We start from the raw sequence: 23,250 nt of genomic DNA, 5'->3' as shown, positions 1-23,250 counted from the left end.
GCTTACGCAGTCCCAAATTCACTCAGAAGGGGGAAGACACGTAAGGTGGCTGGGTATTTTACCACCTCACATGTGATTCTCCAGGACACGCGGATTCGATTGATAAGGCACATGCCATACTTTGGACGTAGCTTGCTTTTCATAACGAGGAGTGCAATGAACAGTGGGCATATGCGTGGCTTTCGTGTGCATGGTATTATTAGTCCCTTCCTAATTTGCATGCAGATAAATGCGTATTTATTGTAGCAAAGTAGAACTGAAGTGAAAGGGGCCAGTTGCTCACGTTAGGACACAGAAGTGCGGGATGGAAATAGACTTTAGGAAACATAAGCGAGGCACAACAAACCGATCCTCACCAAAGGGAGCCAGTCTAAGACGACTATGGTCGGGGCCCTTGCCTCTTGCATTTCTAATGCAGATGAAAAAAATCCCCTGCGTCGCAGTTTTAGTAAACAGTTGGATCACATGATCCTGTCATGAAGAGCACATGGTCTTCACATGTAACATGTCGAAACTTAAATATAATAACCAAAAATTGGACACTGACTGAAAAAAAGGAAGACAAGGTGGGAGAAGGCGAGGCTATTGTGATGCAGAAGTTTACTAGGAAAATTCTGATTGTCTTGAAAAAGCAAGTATGGAGAATACGGAGGCTCCCATTGACCGATTCGGATCTCCGGGCGGGGACTACTCAGGAGGACGTTGTTATCAGGAGGAAGAAAACTGGCGTCCTACGGATCGGAGTGTGGAATGTCAAAGCCCTTAATCGGGCAGATAGGTTAGAAAATTTAAAAAGGGAAGTGGATAGGTTTTGTTAGATATAGTGGGAATTAGGGAAGTTTGGTGACAGGAGGAACAAGACTTCTGGTCAGGGTTATAAATACAAAATCAAATAGGGGTAATGCAGGAGTAGGTTTAATAATGAATAAAAAAGTAGGAATGCAGGTCAGCTACTTCAAACAGCATAGTGAACGCGTTATTGTAGCCAGATACGAAGTCCACGCCTATCACAGTAGTACAAGTTAATATGCCAAGTAGCTCCACAGATGACGAAGAGATTGATGAAATGTATGATGAGATAAAAGAAATTATTCAGACAGTGAAGGGAGACGAAAATTTAATATCATGGGTGACTGGAATTCGGTGGTAGGAAAAGGAAGAGAAGGAAACGTAGTAGGTGAATATGGAATGGTGGTAAGGAATGAAAGAGGAAGCCACCTGGTATAATTTTGCACAGAGCATAACTTAATCACAGCTAACACTTGGTTCAAGAATAATGAAAGAAGATTGTATACATGGAAGAAGCCTGGAGATACTGGAAGGTATCAGATAGATTGTATAATGGTAGGACAGAGATTTAGGAACCAGCTTATAAATTGTAAGACATTTCCAGGGGCACATGTGGGCTCTGACCACAATCTATTGGTTATGAACTGTAGATTAAAACTGGAGAGACTGCAAAAAGGTGGGAATTTGAGGAGGTCGGACCTGGATAAACTAAAAGAACCAGAGGTTGTAGAGAGCTTCAGGGAGAGCATTAGGGAACGATTGACAAGAATGGGGGAAAGAAATACAGTAGAAAAAGAAGGGTAGCTTTGAGAGATGAAGTAGTGAAGGTAGCAGAGGATCAAGTAGGTAAAGAGACGAGGGCTAATAGAAAACCTTGGGTAACAGAAGAGATATTGAATTTAATTTATGAAAAGAGAAAATATAAAAATTCAGTAAATGAAGCAGGCAAAAAGGAATGCAAAAGTTTCAAAAATGAGATCGACAGGAAGTGCAAAATGGCTAATAGATACTGCCTATAGGAAAATTAAAGAGACCTTTGAAGAAAAGAGAACCACTTGCATGAATATCAAGAGCTCAGATGGGAACCCAGTTCTAAACAAAGAAGGGAAAGCAGAAAGGTGGAAGGAGTATATAGAGGGTCTATACAAGGGTGATGTTCTTGAGGACAATATTATAGAAATGGAAGAGGATGTAGATGAAGATGAAATGGGAGATATGGTACTGCGTGAAGAGTTTGACAGAGCACTGAAAGACCTAAGTCGAAACAAGGCTCCGCGAGTAGACAACATGCCATTAGAAGTACTGATAGCCTTGGGAGAGCCTGCCCTGACAAAAGTCTACCATCTGGTGAGCAAGATGTATGAGACAGGAGAAATACCTTAAGACTTCAAGAATAATATGATAATTCCAATCCCAAAGAAATCAGGTGTTGGCAGATGTGAAAATAACCGAACCATCAGTTTAATAAGCCACGTCTACAAAACACTGACTCGAATTCTTTACAGAAAAATGGAAAAGCTCGTAGAAGTCGACCTCGGGGAAGATCAGTTTGCTTTCCTTAGAAATGTTGGAACACGTGAGACGATACTGACCCTACGACTTATCTTAGAAAATAGATTAAGGAAAGGCAAACCTACGTTTCTAGCATTTGTAGACTTAGAGAAAGCTTTTGACAATGTTGACTGGACTACTATCTTTCAAATTCTGAAGGTGGCAGGGTTAAAATATAGGGAGCGAAAGGCTATTTCAAATTTGTACAGAACCCAGACAGCAGTTATAAGAGTTGAGGGGCATGAAAGCGAAGCAGTGGTTGGGAAGGGAGTGACACAGGGTTGTAGCCTCTCCCCGATGTTATTCAATCTGTATATTGAGCAAGTAGTAATGGAAACAAAAGAAAAATTCGGAGTAGGAATTAAAATCCATGGAGAAAAAATAAATCTCTGAGGTTCACCGATGACATTGCAATTCTGTCAGAGACAGCACGGGACCTGGAAGAGCTGCTGAACAGAAGGACAGTGTCTTGAAACAGGGGTGTAAGATGAACATCAACAAAAGCAAAACGAGGATAATGGAATGTAGTCGAATTAAATCAGGCGATGCTGAGGGAATTAGATTAGGAAACGAGATGCCTAAAGTAGTAAACAAGTTTTGCTATTTAGGGAGCAAAATAACTAATGATGGCCAAAGTAGAGAGGATATAATATGTAGACTGACAATGGCAAGGAAAGCGTTCTGAAGAAGAGAAATTTGTTAACATCGAGTATAGATTTAAGTGTCAGGAAGTCATTTCTGAAAGTATTTGTATGGAGTGTAGCCATGTATGGAAGTAAAATGTGGAAAACTTGGAACCCACTAGCAACAGACAGCGGCAGACTGTTGAACATGTTTCTAAAATTTTAAACTAGCTGTATCTTTGCCTAATAGAAGTTAATTAAAGAATAAAACAGCATATTTATTTAGTTGTCTCTTGTTCTGTCCCCTAATCACCAGACATACACTATGTGAGTATTTCATGAAAGTAAAAATATTAAGTTGAATTACTTCTTTAACAGAAAACAAATAGCCTGACGTTATTCACATTATTATTACTTACATTTTTTACAAATCCAACACCAAATCTTGCAAGAGACTGAAGAACCTTTTTCACATAATTTTCGTCTTCTAAGTAAGCTGTTGCATCAACTGCATCATCTAAAAGGTTCACCGTATTATTCCACAAAACTGGCTTCTGATCTTTTAGTTTCTGATAGTGGGTGTTGTAATTATTTTTGTAGAGCCATTCAAGGGAGAATTTAGAAAGATGTTTATCTGCCCCTAAAATGAGAAGGAAAAATGAAATAAAATATTGTAATTGTAAATATGTCATATTATTAATTAATTATTCAACAAAAGCTGCTTTGTGGCAGTATTTTATTTCACTGGACTAGTTTCAGGAATTGCCCATCATCAGTGGTGCATCTATTAGACAAAATACACATATTTGTTATAATAGGTTAATACTATAACACTACTTCTAATTTGTAACACCTCTGTTAGCAGAACTGAGACATGTGCTTTTATCAAAGTATACTAGTGAAATTTTTGATATTTTTTTTTTTTTTAGCTCAGTCTGTTTCTTTAATATAATGTCAGGATGTTCTGTTATACATTTCAAAAATTTTATTTCTCCCAAACTGTTTAGTAACAATATTATGGAAAGGATATTAAGCTGCACTTTTCGGGCATTGTCGCGTCTCTGTCTGTGAGGTTTTGTTCAAGTTTACAAATATACTAAATGAAGACAGGCTCATGCAAGTTATGTTCAGATGTTCTTTAAATACTGTGCTGAAATTTCCTTCAGTTTGTCCTATGTAAGTTTTCCTCACAGTTATCACATTTTAACTTATGAACACCTGAACATGCAGATTTACAGGATTGTTCTATGTTACGACAAATTTGTGATCACTGTGTGTCCTGTGTTGCCAAACCTAGGTTTATGTTGCTTCTCTTGAGTGCAAATCTGATGTTATCTGAAATTTTTCGCTAATATGGTATGAAAATGAACCGTGTGTGTTTGCTGTAATTTATCCCTGTTAAGATAATTCTGTCTTTTATTTTATTTTCGTTTGTGTGTAGTTTCTGGTATAAATTTTGTTGACTATGGTGGGGTTGTATTTCTTTGTGTCTTTAATTCAGATGTTATTTTTTGTTTAGTCAGTGGATAACTTATTAGTATCCCTAGACAAGTTCCAAAATATGCTTCTTTGTGTGCTTTTGGATGATGAGCTATTATGTATTATACATCCTGTGGTTGTCATTTTCAGTAGATTTTGAATTTGTTCAATGTTCCATTTCTTGTGATTTCAAGATCAAGGAAATTTATTTTATGATATTGTTCACAGTTGATTGTTAACATGATATTTTTATGTAGAGTATTCCATTGTGTGTGGAAGATATGTATTTCATTTTGTGTTCCTCTAAATAACATTAATGTATCAGCTGCAGTAGTATTGAATTTTATTAGTCCATTCTGGAATTTTCTTAACTTCTTAGTATGGAGAAGAAAACTATTAGCATGTCCACCAGCAAGGCAATGACCCATTGCTAAATTGTGTTCTTGTATATACAGCTGGTCATTGAACTTAAAATAGTTATGCGACAGTGTCAATTTCAATAAAATAATAAATTCTTCTATTTCAACTGCACACATTTTACCACATGTGTGTAAAGCACATTCAATAATTTCAATAGTTTCACTAACAGGTATGTTAGCACACATGTTGGATATATCTAAGGAAATAAGTTTTGCATTCTCTACAATGTGAACATCTTTAATTTGTTGTATGCAGCTGCTTGAATTCTTTACCGCATATTGATTAACGTACACATACACCGCTTGTCAGTTGCTAAGGAACAGTGAAATTATTGGACAGGAATAATCACAGGCAATGTTTGATAACAGGAAACATAATACTTACATAGTAGAGGTGGAGTGGTATATTTATAACGAAAAATGGTACCAATTTCACTACATGGGAAAGCAGGATGACAGACATAGATAACGTTCATGTTTGACACAGGTCGGACTATCAATAAAAAGGTCAATCGAACTGTCAGTAAGGAATATGGCCTCCTTGGGAACTAATGTACATTTTGCGCTTGTGATTCATACTGTCTACCAAACTGTTGAGGCGTCCTTGGGTGATATTCAAAAATGGCTCTGAGCACTATGGGACTTAACATCTGTGGTCATCAGTCCCCTAGAACTTGGAACTACTTAAACCTAACTAACCTAAGGACAGCACACACATCCATGCCCGAGGCAGGATTCGAACCTGCAACCGGAGCGGTCACGCAGTTCCAGACTGAAGTGCCTAGAACCGCACGGCCACACAGGCTGGCTCTTGGGTGATATTGTCTCACGCCTCTCTCAAGGGAGTTTTCAGTTATTGTGCAATTTGGGGAGGGGTGTTCATTGGGAAACATATCTGCCAAGAGCATCCCAGGCATGCTTGAGAGGGTTTAGGTGCAGGGAGTATGCAGGCCATTCCATATGTTCAATATTTTCACTTTTCAGCATGTCAGATACCTCAGCAGTACTGTCTGGGTGGGCACTGTCAACCATAAATGGAAAGTCGGAACCTACCTCACCCCAAAACAGATGAGTATGATCCAGAATAATCTCCCTGCAATACTGCTGTGTTGTTATGGTACCTCACACAAAGATATGCAGTAGTGTTTGGCCATTGTGCATAATGTCTGACCACCTCATAGTGCTCAGCCCATACTGATGTTGTTCATGACCATCCTATAGTGTATAACATGTTCCACTCTCTCTCCCCACTAACTGGTGGCCAGAATAACTTGCCACAGTGAAACAGGATTTGTCAAAGGACATCACTCTGTACCACTGTTGCTGACCCCAATCAACATGCTCCCTACACCAACAAACTCCTTTGAGTGATAGTGTGGTTGAGGTAGGATGTATTTAACATGTTTCCAAGTATACAAGGCAGCCTGATTTAATTGTCAGGAAATGGTACTGGCATAGACACATGTAGTGATAGCAGTTGCAAGGTCAGCAGTGATCTGGCTAGTGAGAGATGTCTGTTCCTTTTCACCACTAGGGCTATGTATCAATCCTCTTGCAGGATGGCAGTCCATCTATGACCACCGGCAGGCTTTCAGATAAAATTTCCACATTCAGCAGCCTTTTTTAATCATGAGAGGACACTTGTGGACACAACCATTACTGTAGGCACAATAGTGACTCTTGGACCAACTTCAAGCCATCCAGCTGCTCGTCCATGATTGTAAGCACTCAAATGATGTCTTTTAGAGATGTTGCCATACCACAAGCAATGTTGCACTAATCAGTTTCATATCAACCTTCATCAAATACAGTACTGCACGAACTGTCAAATGCACATAGAGCATTCATGAACAGGCTTTGCTGGAGTAAACACATCCTGCCCTCTGTATTTTCTTTTACTGTCATTGGGTGGGTGTTCCATAGCAAATGTAAGTTGGCCTGTAGGAACTGGCAGTTGTAGCTTTCCAACTGTTAGTTGTTCTTTAGCAATTGTCAAGCAATCTAGTCTTAAGTCAGAATAAAATTTTAACTTTTTCTAAGTTGCTATGCTGGACTGCTTATACAAATAACTGTTGGTTGGCATCATAATTTGGGTGTAGATGGGTTTTTCAAGGAGCAGTATGCTTTTTCTCTTTTATCAACCAAAAATTGAGCTTTATTTGCTTTTTTTTAAATTAGGGCTTAGAATCGTTTGTTTGGGTTTTTTCTACACCACTGATATTGTTTTTGCTGAAAAATTCTAAGCTTTTATTTATATAGTCTGACCAAAACATGATCTCTACTGCATTTCTCTTGCCTGCTTTGAAAACTACAGCATTGTATGTTTCTATTTATTTACAAACTGCACATATATTTTTGTTTTCTTTTTTGTAGAATTTATTATTTTTACTTTTATAATTGTGTTTGCTAATCACTTTGGATATCTTTTCAGTAATGTAGTTTTGATCTGTAACTCAAAGCTTAGCAGTATCAATTGCTATTTTAATATATGGAATAATGTTTGCTGTATTAGACTGAGCTGATCTATGTGATAAATTATATGCTAGGCTTTTTTGTAATAAATATGCTTCATTATTATTAAATTCTGTTTCTGTCAAATTTTTTGTTCTATTGAAAACTTTAAATTTTTTGTCACATTCTACTTCTGCTATATTTTAATTACAATTATGGATTAATGCCTAATGTTTTTTTCTAATGCATAAGTTTAATTTTTTATTTTCGTTTTTTTAATATTTGTTAATCAATTTCTTAATTATGTCAAATACAGAAATCTGTAGTAGCTTCACTATTGCCTGATGTACTTATTGTAGTTCTGTTTATAATAAGTTGCTGTTTTGATATTTGTCTCGGATCTCTTCTTTTATCCACACCACTTCACTTTTTTTGTTTTATGCACATGGCTACCTTTGTCTTTTTTTATATTCACATGTGCATATTTCAGTAACTTGATTGGACAGACATTTTCCATTGAAACATACACCTTCAATGTTTCTTGTTAACTTTGATTGTGTCTTCTGGTATGAGAAAACAGCACCACTCATCCTGTCTGGGAGTAATAAGAATGGCTCACAAGTTTTGTGCTCTGTGGTTTGTTGTTATTGTAAATATGTGAGGTTATTTATTAATTGTTTGACAGTTAAACAAAGAGCCAAGTGGATTGTTTCTGACTGAAACAAAGTCTCATATCTGTGCCATTCCTGTTACTGCAGTTGGGAGATGGGATGAACAAATGATAGCCTTCACCTGTGTGGGAGAGGGAAGGACAAATTATCTGAGCATCTTGCAGAAAGTGAACGGGGGCACACAGGATAAAGTCCATGTGATTACTAGAGTCAGAGGGGCCCATTTTTTGATGGTTACAAACAGACAGCATTGGGAAAAAATTAGAGCAGAAGAAGACCACAATATATGTAATAGTTTCCAGAAAAATAAAATTAATTTGTTTTGCCAGAATAATAGGGAGTTGAAAAACAAGACAGATAAGCTTCTGGTACGCTTAAAGATAAGGAAAATTCTGAAGTGGTAAGTGTCCTGTGCTTCTCTGAACACCATGTAATGGGGCAGTTATATACAAAAGATTATAGAATAGCATCATTTTTGTGGAGAGTTAACAAGGAAAAAATGAGGAGCTGCAACAAATGTAAAAGCTGGACACAAAGTCAAAAATATTGAAACAAATAGTTTTTGTATAGATCGGATCATACAAGCATGAACTTATAAGCTGTTACTGCAGAATACTTCTCTGGTTTTTGCAACAGTCTACAGATCCCCTCTATGAAACTTTCAGATATTCATGAGAAATCTAGATTCACTGTTGATCTACTTGCCAGGCAAGAAGAAACGGTTAGTGGTTTGTGGAGATTTCAATACAGTTTCTTATGAGAGACAGATAGGGAGAAAGAGCATCATTATTTTAATGTTTCAATCTAATTTCAGTTGTCAGTTATCCATGTCACGTGCAGCAAGATAGTAGGAAACTGATTGATAACATCTCTATTGACAGTGCTCAGGCCAAAAGAACTAATGTGTACCCAGTTGTTAATGGACTGTCTGATCATGATAAACAAGTACTGGAAGTAAATGATATAGTACTTACAGCCCTGAGGCAGGTTCCTGCAAAGCAGTGAGGCTTGTTAATGAGAACAGGAGTCCTTGGTTTAAGAGTAAGTTAAAGGAGGTGGTATGGGATGAGGTGTGTATAGAAAGAGATGCTAATATCAAATTCAATTTATTCCTTAGCAAATTTGTATCAACATTTGAAAGTTGCTTTCCTAAAAAGTTATCCAGAGAATCCATTAGAAAATAGATAATCCACGGATAACTAAGGAAAGGAATTAATGGATAGTAGCACTGCTGATAGAGAAACTTTAGATATGTTTATGCAGGTGGGACTGTTAACCCACCAAGGGCAGTGCTTCACATTGTTGATGTGTGGTCATGTCCATATGGGCCACATTCAGTTACATGGGCATCTCGAGTAACAGCACACTGCAAATAAAAGTGTCTACAGCTGAGCTCATGGCCACTTGTGGTCAACACCTTCTAACAAGATGTTCACTTCCAGTACTCAATGGATGGATTCTTCTACCACAACTGTTGTGCTGCATGGGCTTGCAATTCTTAGTGACTGTGTTGCTGAAAAACTGTGGCTTCAGTTTACTTTCTGAGTGAGGAGTGAACATTACAAACTAGTATCTAGCCGCTGATGTATGTACTGTGCCTTGCGAAACAATAATTTCATATTGTATGGGCTCTCAAACTGTTTACCTTGGTTGGTATTAGCACAGACCACATATCAGATCATGTACCTCACTGTGTGTTTCTAGTGCATGACTGATATCAGTATTTTGCAATCTACAGAATATAAATGTACTAACTTACTAAACTATGTGCCCAGCTCCACTCCTCAGCCAGATGAGTACACTGGAGATTCATTCAGGGTGAGAGGTATTTCCATCACAGTCTGTTCATCCAGACTTAGGTTCTCTACTGTTCCCCTAAATCAATTAGATGAATGCCAGAAGAGTGGTTTTATCTACTGTTTCCCTAAATCAATTAGATGAATGTCAGAAGAGTGGTTCCTTTGAAAAGTAAATGTCTGATATCCTCCCCAAACTTTATAAAATTCAAGTTGGTGCTTCATTCTTAATGACCTTGTTCTTCATGCAATATTAAGTCCTGATCTAAATTTTCTTTTATTTTTCAACTTTAATCAAATGTTCAAATGTGTGTGAAATCTTATGGGACTTAACTGCTAAGGTCATCAATCCCTAAGCTTACACACTAATTAACGTAAATTAGCCTAAGGACAAACACACATGCCCGGGGGAGGACTCGAACCTCCACCGGGACCAGCCACGCAGTCCACAAATGCAGCTCCTTAAACCGCAACTTTAATCATTTTTAACAAACTCATATCTGATTTTTGTGATTTTCAGGTGCATTCTTGAAATGATAAACAATATGATTCTTTTGATTGTTCTCCTTTTACTCTTTGCCAGTCTATGTGGACAGTAGAAAAGTATTTAACGAATCAATATCTTGACAACCATGGGCCCATCCATTTTCTGACTACTTTACTTTCAGCCTTATGAAGGCTTCAGATGGAGATACTCTTTTGCTCTTACCACATATGTAGGTACCACTGGCCTTTATATCACCTTTTATGCTGTTCTTCATCTGGTTAAGTCTCATGCCATTCAGTGAGTTATGTGAAATGTTACACAACTCTAATCACATCTGAGAAAAGTTATCAATTCTATGAAAAATATTCCATGCTTCCTACATGAACCACCATAGAAACTGGTATAGGCATGGTTATTCTATTACAGAGATATGTAAACAAACAGAATAAGACGCTACGAACAGCAATGCCTGTATAAGATGACAAGTGTCTGGCACAGTTGTTAGATCGGTTAATGCTGCTACAACGGCATGTTATCAAGATTTAAGAGAGTGTGAACATGGTGTTATAGTCAGCACATGAGCGATAAGGTAGTGATTAAGTGGGGAGATTCCCTATGACCATTTCACAAGTGTACCGTGATTATCAGGAATCGGGTAAAACATCAGATCTCCGCACTGCTGCAGCCAGAAAAAGATCCTGCAAGAACAGTACCAATGATGACTGAAGAGAATCATTCAATGTGACAGAAGTGCAACCCTTCCACAAATTGCTGCAGATTTCAATGCTGGGCCATCAACAAGTGTCAGCATGCAAATCATTCAATGAAACATCATCGATATGCACTTTTGGAGCTGAAGGTCCACTTGTGTACCATTTATGACTGCACAACACAATGCCTTACACCTTGCCTTGACCTGTCAACACCAACATTGGACTGTTGATGACTGGAAACATGTTGCCTGGTCGGATGAGTCTTGTTTGAAATTGTATCAAGTAGATGGACATGTATGGGTATGGAGAGTCCATGGACCTTGCATGTCAGCAGTGGATTCTTCAAACTGGTGGAGGCTCTGTAATGGTGTGGGGCGGGTGCAGTTGGAGTGATATGGGACCCCTGATATGTTTCGATACAACTCTGACAGGTGACATGTACGTAAGCATCCTGTCTCATCACCTGCATCCATGTGCATTGTGCATTCCGACGGACTTGGGCAATGCCAGCAGGACAATGCGACACCCCGCATGTCCAGGATTGCTACAGAGTGGCTCCAGGAACACTCGTCTGAGTTTAAACACTTCCACTGGCCACGAAACTCCACAAACATGAACATTATTGAGCATATCTGGGATGCCTTGCAACATGCTGTTCAGAAGAGCTCTCCACCCCCCCCCCCCTTTCCTGTACTCTTATGGATTTGTGGACAGCCCTGAAGGATTCTTGGTGTCAATTCCCTCCAGCACTACTTCAGAGATTAGTCTGAGTCCATGCCTTGTCATGTTGCGGCACTTCTGAGTGCTCCTGGGGGCCCTACACAATATTAGGCAGGTGTACCAGTCTCTTTGGCTCTTCAGTGTATTTTCAATTTTAATATTGATTGCTTTACTATTATGCCTTACAGTACCATGTATGTTCTGGCAAGTGAACACAAAGTTCTGTATTGGCATTCAAACAATTCACACAAAAAATATAATGACTCGCTATATAACTGTGCCACTGAGTGGCAGAAATCTATTTAAAGGCGACTGAATTTGTAGTTAATGTTTCTGACAATGCCTTCTTCAGAGCTAATAACACCTACACATTCAGCTACATTGTCTTGAAACTGAAACCTGTCATCTTTTGAATATGTGTGAGTCATTTGTATGAACTACTGACTAAGGTCTCATATTTTCTTTAAAATCCAGTGGCACATGCTATTAAATCACTGATCATGTGAAAGTTCTGCAATAAATATTACTAAAAGAAAACAAATAATCCTTTCAAATGTATCTCAATTATGTGATGATGGCACAAACATAAATGTTAAATGCAAAACTAAAATATCCTACAGGAAATATATGACTATAGATATACTCTAATAATAAGCCTAAAAGTGAAAATTCTGAAAGATAAAACTATTATCACCTTAATGCACATTGTAGTCCAATAATTTTCAGTTGCATTAAGTAATTAAAATATCTATCTAACATTCAATTTAGAATAAGAAATTGAAAATAATGGTAGTTGAGGTGTGAATGGTCAATAAGATATGCATACAAGACACAAAATATTGCTAAGCTTTCTGAACAATGTTCTACTACTGAGGTAATCACATAACACTCATCCACACACATACTTACAGACACATACACTTGCACTGTTATGTTATCCAAGTCAACTGCACTGCACCAGCACTGCAGCTCAACTATGGTGAGGGGTTGTATCCAATGGTGTAGGCCACAGGAGAAGGGGGGTGGGGAAGGACAGAAAGGGCTGAGGAGTAGGGTGGTTGATAGGATAAGAATGTTACACCAGTGGCCTTTATGTGACACAGGCAGGAGGAGCTGTGTGTGCACAGTGGTGTGGAGTAGAATGAGAAGGAGAGATAGAACAGAGGTAGAGAGAGATTGCAGAGTGGATGATATGAGTACAGACTGAGTGACGTAGTGGCCACAGTGACAGCGATTGAGGTGGGTGTGGGACAGAGGCAAGTGGAGATTGAGGTCAGGACAATTTATGGATCAAAGGACAACACCCAATTATGTAATTCAAAGATGTTGTTATTTAGAAGAGGACGGGTGTTTCAAGATTGTGTGGGCTCTGTAGCAATCACTGAAAACAAGCATGCTGCACTCAGGAGAATTCTCTGCCACAAGGTAGTCAACTTTGCTCTCACTGACCACTTAGTGTTGGCTGTTGATATTAGTAAACAGATAACTGGCATGCATGCCCACATAAAAGGATGTGCAAAATTTACAGCAGAATTGCTTTACGATATGGCTGCTATTACAGGTGCCTGTGCTTCTGACAGGATAGGATATGGCTATGACTCGAGTGAAACAGAATGTGCTAGGCTGGTGTTTAGAACAACTCCTGCTCTTTAGTCTTCCACAGAGATATAGCCCATGTGACAAGGAGTTTCGAATAGGAGCGGTGTGAGGCTGGATCAGGGTATGTTATAGATTGATTTAATGGTGGAACACCATTTTGGAATGGGTGGGAAGGAATGTGGGTAGGATATTCCTCATTTCTGGGCATGGCAAGTAGTCAAAACCGTGTTGAAGCACATGAAATATGATTAAGTGGTTACGATATGGAGTTATTTGGATAATGGCAGGGTTGACCCTATGCAGCTAGTTCATAGTGCTGATTGGAGAATTTAGGGTCATGTGTCCATATGGCATGTGCACAACATGCTTGATTACAATAGCTGCTTCACAACCCCTGTCATCTGAATCCTCCCAATCCATACCAGCATCACTTAACTATGTAGATGTGAATCATTTGTACAACACATCCTATTAGCCTACAATCTATCTAACTTCAATTTTCACTAGCCCCTGTCTCACATCAGACTCCACCCCTGTGCCCTATTTCCCCCTCCCAATCCTCTCTACTACGTCAAGATCTTCTACACGCAACCCCTCATCTGCACCAGAGAGAGCTCACCAGTGCCACATTACTATCCTATGTGTTTGCTACCTCTCCCTCCCTGTTATCAACTCCCCATCCCTCCTGCCCTCCCTCCCCTTCCTGCTTCCTGTCCCCCTCACATATTTCACCTAATAAAATCCCTCACCCCAGTAATGACTTAACATAGTTGACTAAAACAATGTCACATAAATATGTATGTTCATATGTATGTGTTTTTATGTCTGTTCTGTAGCTAGCTATGAAGGAGTAAATCATCTGAAAGCTTAGCATTGATTTTAATCTTGTTTATGTACCTATTGATCACTTAATGCCTCACTTAAATAATCAGTTGTTACCTTCATTCCTTCCATTATTTATTTTACACCAAGGACTTTCAGTTGCCATATTTAAAGAAGAAATTGTGTAGTAAGATAAACCATTTACTTTTGCCTTAGATTATTAAGGCAGTATTACAGCACATATTCAACTCCAGCAAAATCCCTTCTTGTTCTGAGTATCAGTCTCCAAACTGCATGATACTGATATTTCAGTAAACAAATGACTTAGAGAACTTTCACCAGTACACATCTGAAAATCGTCAGAAGACTCTGGACCTAAATACTGAGTCAATAGGTTATGGAAATACAGAAATTTTCATAAAATTCTGTTTATGTACATTATATTTTATGCGCTCAGCAACCATGTATGCAATTATATAAAATTTAAGTCAGCCGACCAGTTGCACACCATTTTTTTAAAAAATACATAAAACAGGTTCTGATAGCTGTAAGACTATCTTCATCAGAATGGTAAAACTTTTACTATTCTGATGAAGGCAGTCTTAGAGCTATCGAAACCTGGTTATTGTGTTTTTTAAAAGATTGTGTGTAACCAGTTGGCTGACTGTTAAATTTTGTACATGCTATTATCTGTAAGAAATTTCAGATGCTCTTGTATTTCATTCATAAATAACATTAGTTTCCCTTTGACTTTTTATTCAGAACAAGACTGTTGCAAAATTATTGTTGAGATACTTTTATATTCTTAATCATCATCTCATGGTCAGTCACAGTGTTGATTTTGTTCACAGATACACACAGAGTAACAGAATCAACAGTACTTATTTACTGCAGTTATAATTCATATGCAGCAGAAGATGACTGATTACTTATTCACTTATCTTCATTTAAAATTTCTTATTCAAAAGTTGTTACAGCAAGCATTTTTCACTGTATGTTATTAACCTGCTGCTATACAGTCTATGAAATTAACTCCTATGTGGGCTATACATTCTATGAAATTAACTCATATGTAGGTTCTTTTGAAAATGCAGTATTCCCTTTCTTTGTACCATTTTAGTTATTGATCTCAATAAGCATTTTAGATTACCTTTTAGACACATTAACACTTTTCTGTTATTGTCATGCAGTTAGTATAACACAGATAAATCCTTTTCTTTACATTTCAGTAAAGTGTGCATATAAGGACAGATCACTTTTGCCAGTAAATTGTGTCTGGTAACTTATTTGGTAATTCGTAAGATATTTCTGCAATATGGAACTAATTACTTTTAAAGAAAAAATTACAGAAAATACTTTAGTATGTGTCAGTGCAAGTGCATAAGCTCCCATGGGTGTAATGTCTTCCTCCTGCCAACATATTTACTTGATTATTTGGCCAACTGTTTATCTACATGGCTTTCTCACAGACCTTTCTGGTATTTTCTCATCTATGAAAAATTTTGTTTTTATGAGAAACAGTAACTTTAATTTAAGAAGAGAGATTCTATCCAATTAAGAGAAATATCCTCAACGATTTTTAAATGTGGTTAATTAATTTTCACAATTTGCTCTAAGTGCAAAATAAAACACAATATAATAAACATTACTGAATATATGTTGTTGTTGTTGTCTTCAGTCCAAAGACTGGTTTGATGCAGCTCTTCATACTGCTCTATCCTGTGCAAGCCTCTTCATCTCAGAGCAACTACTCTAACTTAAACCCTTGTGAATCTACTTACTGTATTCATCTCTTGGTCTCCCTCTACAATTTTAACTACCCACACTTCCCTCTAACACTAAATTGGTGATCACTTGGTGTCTCAGAATTTTTCCTATCAACTGATTTCTTCTTTTAGTCAAGTTGTGCCATAAATTTCTTGTCTCCACAAGTCAATTCTGTACTTACCCATTAGTTACATGATCTACACATCTAACCTTCAGCATTCTTGTGTAACACCACATTTCAAAAGTCTCTATCCTCTTCTTGCCTAAACTGTTTGTCGTTCACATTTCACTTCCATGGTTACCCTCCAGACAAATGCCCTCAGAAAACGCTTCCTAATGCTTAAATGTAAATTCAGTGTTAACAAAATTCTCTTCTTCAGAAACTATTTTCTTATCATTGCCAGTCTACATTTTATGTTCTCTCTACTTCAGCCATCATCAGTTGGTATGCTGTCTAAATAAAAAACCTCTATTACTTTAATTGTTTCATTCCATAATCCAATTTCCTCAGCATCATCTGATTTAATTGGACTACATTCTATTATCCTTGTTTTGCTTTTGTTGACGACCATCTTATATCCTCCTTTCAACATGCTGCCCATCCGTTCAGCTGCTCTTCCAAGTCCTTTGCTGTCTCCCTGACAGAGTCTGCCTGCCTACCTGGGTGGTAATGTGCTCGCCTCCCATGCAAGCGGGCCTGGGTTCAATTCTCAGTTGGGTTGGAGATTTTCTCCTCTTGGGGACTGGGTGTTGTGTTGTCCTCATCATCATTATATCCCCATCACCGGCATGCAAGTTGCCCAATGTGGCACCGACTGAAATCAGATTTGCATTTGGTGGCTGAACCTCCCCAGATGGGGCCTCCCGGGCAACAATGCCATACGCTTATTTCCATTTTTCACTGACAGAATTACAATGTCACTGGCAAACCTCAAAGTTTTTATTTCTTCTCTTTGAACTTTAATTCCAACTCCAAATTTTTCTTTGGTTTCCTTTACTGCTTGCTCAATGTACTGATTGAATAACAAGGGGATAGGGTACAAACCTGTCTCCCTCCCTTCTAAACCACTGCTTCCCTTTCTTGCTCCTTGATTCTTACAACTGCCATCTAGTTTCTTTAGAAGTTGTAAATAGCCTATAGATTCCTATATTTTACACCTGCTACATTCAGAACTTCAAAGAGAGTATTCAAGTCAACATTGTCGAAAACTTTCTGTAAATCTACAAATGCTATAAGTGTAGGTTTGCCTTTCCTTGACCTCAGTCAGTACTGCCTTGTGTGTTCCTGCATTTCTCTGGAATCCGGAGTCATCTTCCCCAAGGTTGGAATTCATGTTAATATTTTGCAACTGACAGTTAAGTAACACTCATACATGTCAGCACCTGCTTTCTTTGGAATTTCAATTATAATATTTTTCTTGAATCTTGTCTCAAACATCTTGCACACCAGATGCACTAGTTTTGACATGGCTGGCTCTTTCAAGGCTATCAGAAATTCTGACACAATGTCTTCTACTGCAGTTGACTTGTTTTGACTTAGGTCTTTCTGTGCTCTGTTGAATTCTTCTCGCAGTAGGATATTTCCCATCTCATCTTCATCTACATCCTCTCCCCTTTCTATAATACTGCCTTCAACTTCATCTTCCTTGTATAAACCCTCTATATACTCCTTCCACCTTTCATCTTTCCTTCTGGTTTTCCATCTGAGCTGTTGATATTCATACAGCTGCTTCTCTTTTCTGCAAAGGCCTCCTTAATTTTCATTCAATATAAGGAGAAACAAAATACAAGAATTACTTAAGAGTGCTTGTTTGAAAGATACAATACAGATTTTTCATACAATAATGCCATCATGAGATACTGTGGGCATTATAGGTAAACAAACTAACCGAATACTTACATTCCACAAGAAGTTGGTCATTTGATATCCAGCAGTTCTGAGGTTTAATGTCACTGGGAACTGTAAGTATATTTAAGTTTCTTTGGTGAGTAGTATGGTTATAGCACAGGTCACATCTGAAATTCAATTTTTTTATGTAATTTCCAAAAGCATGTAAAACAACATACATGTTTTATATAGCATTTTAAAGCATTTGCAAAAGATGATGTCTCTCATCTGGACAAAATAATTATTTATTAGTTTACTTCAACTGGTTAATAATATCATACCATGACAAAATCAAATGAGTCATCAAAAATTATTACATAAAAGCAATTTGCTTGACTGTCATTGGCCCACTATGAGACAAGATATCCAGTCTGCTTTCAATAGGAGTATTATGTGATATATATTCTTGCATATACCTGGATATACATATGCTTATCCATACAACAGTACCACATCCAAGAATATCAGTTGTTTTATACCAAAAATCTAAGTAATAGGCTATAAGTTCTCTGCTTCAGGGCATATACTGAAGTTGAAACATCTTTAGATACTGATGAAGCCATTGTCTCTCCTAATAATAAAATCCACCTACATATTTCATATTTATGTCATTATACCATCTAAAAGAAACAATAACATGTACAGCTGGCTCAAATTCTAATTCTATTAGTGTCCTGAAAATATCTGTGGAACACAGTTTGACTACATAGCCTCCTGGTAAGATAAAAGTGTTGAGTTACCTAGTTAATTAGTTTTCATGGATAATTTTGCATGATAAATCATAATGCATGATAAATCATAATTAACCAGTTGAAGTAAACTAATAAATAATTATTTTGTCCAGATGAGAAACTTCATCTTTTGCAAATGCTTTAAAATGCTATATAAAACATGTATGCTGTGCCATTATATATTAACATTAAAAATTAATAATTAATTTGTAAATACGGCTACATACTGAACATTTTATTTAATATGCAGATGTACATCTACATCTACATACATACTCTGCAATCCACCATACGGTGCGTGGCGGAGGGTACCTCATACCACAACTAGCATCTTCTCTCCCTGTTCTACTCCCAAACAGAACGAGGGAAAAATGACTGCCTATATGCCTTTACGAGCACTAATCTCTCTTATCTTATCTTTGTGGTCTTTCCATGAAATGTAAGTTGGCGGCAGTAAAATTGTACTGCAGTCAGCCTCAAATGCTGGTTCTCTAAATTTCCTCAGTAGCGATTCATGAAAGAACGCCTCCTTTCCTCTAGGGACTCCCACCTGAGTTCCTGAAGCATTTCTGTAATACTCGCGTGATGATCAAACCTACCAGTAACAAATCTAGCAGCCCGCCTCTGAATTTGCTTCTATTTCCTCCCTCAATCCAAACTGATAGGGATCCCAAACGCTCAAGCAGTACTCAAGAATAGGTCATATTAGTGTTCTATAAGCAGTCTCCTTTACAGATGAACCACATCTTCCCAAAATTCTACCAATGAACCGAAGACGACTATCCGCCTTCCCCACAACTGCCATTACATGCTTGTCCCACTTCATATCGCTTTGCCATGTTACGCCCAAATATTTAATCTATGTGATTGTGTCAAGTGCTGCACTACTAATGGAGTATTCAGACATTACAGGATTCTTTTTCCTATTCAACTGCATTAATTTACATTTATCTATATTTAGAGTTAGCTGCCATTCTTTACACCAATCACAAATCCTGTCCAAGTCATCTTGTATCCTCCTACAGTCACTCAACGACGACACCTTCCCGTACACCACAGCATCATCAGCAAACAGCCGCACATTGCTATCCACCCTATTCAAAACACCATTTATGTAGATAGAAAACAACAGCGGACCTACCACACTTCCCTGGGGCACTCCAGATGATACCCTCACCTCCGATGAACACTCACCACCGAGGACAACGTACTGGGTTCTATTACTTAAGAAGTCTTCGAGCGACTCACATATACTTGGGAACCAATCCCTTATCCTCGTACCTTAGTTAGGAGTCTGCAGTGGGGCACCAAGTCAAACGCTTTCCGGAAGTCAAGGAATATGGCATCTGTCTGATACCCTTCATCCATGGTTCGCAAGATATCATGTAAAAAAAGGGTGAGTTGCATTTCGCAGGAGCGATGCTTTCTAAAGCCGTGCTGATGCATGGACAGCAACTTCCCTGTCTCAGGGAAATTCATTATATTCAAACAGTGAATATGTTCGAGAATCCTGCAACAAACCAATGTTTAGGATATTGGTCTGTAATTTTGAGGATCCATCCTTCTAACCTTCTTATATACAGGCATCACCTGCACTTTTTTCCAGTCACTCGGGACTTTATGTTGGGCAAGAGATTCACGATAAATGCAAGCTAAGTACGGAGCCAATGCAGTAGAGTATTCTCTGTAAAACCTAATTGGAATCCCATCAGGACCTGGCGATTTATTTATTTTCAACCCATTCAGCTGCTTCACAGCCCCAGGGATGTCTATCACTACATCCTCCATACGGGAATCTGTACAAGACTCAAAAAGTGGTATGTTTGTACGATCCTCCTGCGTGAAAGATTTCTCAAATGCTAAATTTAAAATTTCAGCTTTTGTTTTGCTGTCTTCCGTTGCCAGGCCAGACTGATCAGTGAGTGACTGGATGGAAGCCTTCGACCCGCTTACCAATTTTACGTAAGACCAGAATTTCCTTGGGTTTTCAGCAATATCCTACCCACCACCTTTCATAGATTACAATAACAAAATTTCTTTTATGGCATAGAATGTGTTGTCAAGCAGTAACATTATCAGTTTGTTTTCAAATTTTACTTAGTTGTCTGTCAGACATTTTATATGACAGGATAAGTAAATTTTTGTTGCTGCATTGTGCACCCCTTTTGTGCTAAGTACAACATTAATGTGGACTAATTAATATCATTTTTCCTCCTGATATTGTAATTATGTACTGTGAACTATTTGTATATGTTTTTGTTGCCTGTACTGTGTCCACTGAAGATAACTACTGGGCAGGGTTCTAGTCCCTCTGAGTTTAACAATTTCCTCATTTGAATTTTCTCTTTCTATCCTACCTCCCTTTAGTAAACTACAGTTTCTTTCATGGAGGTGAAATCGCTTGTTCTGGAAGTAAGGAGTGTGTTAATCTACTTTTATGTGTTTCTGTCATCAGTGTACTTAATATTTGTACATAAATAAAAACTACATTCCATTTTGTGAATATTCCAGTTTTAATTACAGCTATTATAATTAACAGCTAATCAATATTACATTAATGAAGGATTACCATATTTACTAATACAATGCCACTTACAAAGGAATGAATATTTATGCATAGACTCATTGAAGCTGGTTTCTGGCAGCTAGTCTCCAATTTACTCAATGGGATGTGTAGGACTGCCTAGTGCTCATCGTAACATAGACCTTGTGAGTGTAGGAAAGAAATACTATAGGTTTTTAGATTGCGAGGGAGTCACTTAGTAGTCCACTTAAAAGAATGAGATGTACAACAACATATTATGTTGCACATCATTGTCACATTTTTTCAACTATAATGAAATATGCAACAATGACATGCAATATAATATGTTGTTGTACATCTCATTCTTTTAAGTTGACTACTGAGTGACTCCCACTCATTCTAAAAGCCTATCGTGTGTCTTTCCTACACGTGTCCTTCTTATGATTAGCACTAGGCAGTCCTACTACACACACCATTGAGTAAATTATATACTTGTTGCCAGAAGTTAGCTGCACTGAGTCTATGCAACAATATTCATTGCGTTTTTAAATGGCATTGTATTAGTGAACACAATAATCCTTCATTAATAAAGATTGATTATTGCCTTGCAAATTATTTACGTTAATGTTAATTGTAATAATTGCAAATAAAAGAGAAATATTCATAGAAGAGAAGGCTGTTGTTATTTATCTACAAATATTAAGTTTATTACAGACAGAAATACATAGAAGTACATTATATTACCACACTTATTACTTTCAGGACAAGAGATTCCACCTTGTGGGAAGAAACTGCAATTTATTAGGGGAGCTTAGACAGAAAGAGAAAATTCAAAATTCAACTAAGAGAGACTGAAAGCCTAGTCAGTACTTATCTTCAACAGACACAATACAACTGATAAAAACACATACAAATAGCTCACAATAACGTTCAGATTAATACTCTATGGGATTCGTGAGTTATGAAGGTAAATACAGATCAGTCTTTATGTTCCATTTGATTTGAATATTCTGCTGAATTGAATTTTATTTTTATACAAAAGGTAAGTGTGCACAACACTTGAATCTAAGCACATAGAAGTGAGATATGGCAAAAGTTCAATTTAGATGGAACATTGTAAATGTATTGTCACAGCCAAAGCTGAGTAGCATGGTGGTATGGTGGATATAATACTAAACTGTTGCATGGAGGGTTCTGAGTTCAAAACTCACAAGAAGTGAAAAATTTTAATTTCTATATGCGGTTAGAGTACATTCTAAACGTATCCACAAATGTCAGGAATCATTGTACTGGAATGTTCCCTGTATACAGGGTGTTACAAAAAGGTGCGGCCAAACTTTCAGGAAACATTCCTCACACACAAATAAAGAAAAGATATTATGTGGACATGTGTCCGGAAACGCTTAATTTCCATGTTAGAGCTCAGTTTAGTTTCATCAGTATGTACTGTACTTCCTCGATTCACCGCCATTTGGCCCAATTGAAGGAAGGTAATGTTGACTTCGGTGCTTGTGTTGACATGCGACTCATTGCTCTACAGTACTAGCATCAAGCACATCAGTTCGTAGCATCAACAGGCTAGTGTTCATCACGAACGTGGTTTTGCAGTCAGTGCAATGTTTACAAATGCGGAGTTGGCAGATGCTCATTTGATGTATGGATTAGCACGGGGCAATAGCCGTGGCGCGGTACGTTTGTATCGAGACAGATCTCCAGAACGAAGGTGTCCAGACAGGAAGACGTTCGAAGCAATTGATCGGCGTCTTAGGGAGCACGGAACATTCCAGCCTATGACTCGCGACTGGGGAAGACCTAGAACGACGAGGACACCTGCAATGGACGAGGCAATTCTTCGTGCAGCTGACGAGAACCCTAGTGACAGCGTCAGAGAAGTTGCTGCTGTGCAAGGTAACGTTGACCACGTCACTGTATGGAGAGTGCTACGAGAGAACCAGTTCTTTCCGTACCATGTATAGCGTGTGCAGGCACTATCAGCAGGTGATTGGCCTCCACGGGTACACTTCTGTGAATGGTTCATCCAACAATGTGTCAATCCTCATTTCAGTGCAAATGTTCTCTTTACGGATAAGGCTTCATTCCAACGTGATCAAATTGTAAATTTTCACAATCAACATGTGTGGGCTGACGAGAATCCGCACGCAATTGTGCAATCACGTCATCAACACAGATTTTCTGTGAACGTTTGGGAAGGCATTGTTG

The 23,250-nt window shown here is 38.0% G+C and overlaps 1 protein-coding gene across 1 annotated transcript in view; it reads right to left on the bottom strand.

Moving 5' to 3' along the window:
- Window positions 1-23,250, bottom strand: part of LOC126471550 (trimethyllysine dioxygenase, mitochondrial) — a 497,242-nt gene that overhangs the window by 282,400 nt on the left and 191,592 nt on the right. The window contains exons 4-5 of the mRNA XM_050099777.1: window positions 17,788-17,903; window positions 3,383-3,603 (exon numbers count right to left, since the gene is read on the bottom strand). Of these exons, the coding sequence (XP_049955734.1) occupies window positions 3,383-3,603; window positions 17,788-17,903 (337 nt within the window). The remainder of the gene's footprint in view (window positions 1-3,382; window positions 3,604-17,787; window positions 17,904-23,250) is intronic.

This window comes from Schistocerca serialis, chromosome 3 (genome assembly GCF_023864345.2).
Source record: "Schistocerca serialis cubense isolate TAMUIC-IGC-003099 chromosome 3, iqSchSeri2.2, whole genome shotgun sequence".
Classification (NCBI taxonomy): Eukaryota; Metazoa; Arthropoda; class Insecta; order Orthoptera; family Acrididae; genus Schistocerca; species Schistocerca serialis.
The sequence above is the reverse complement of the archived record's forward strand: the minus strand, read 5'-3'. Positions and strand labels throughout refer to the sequence as shown.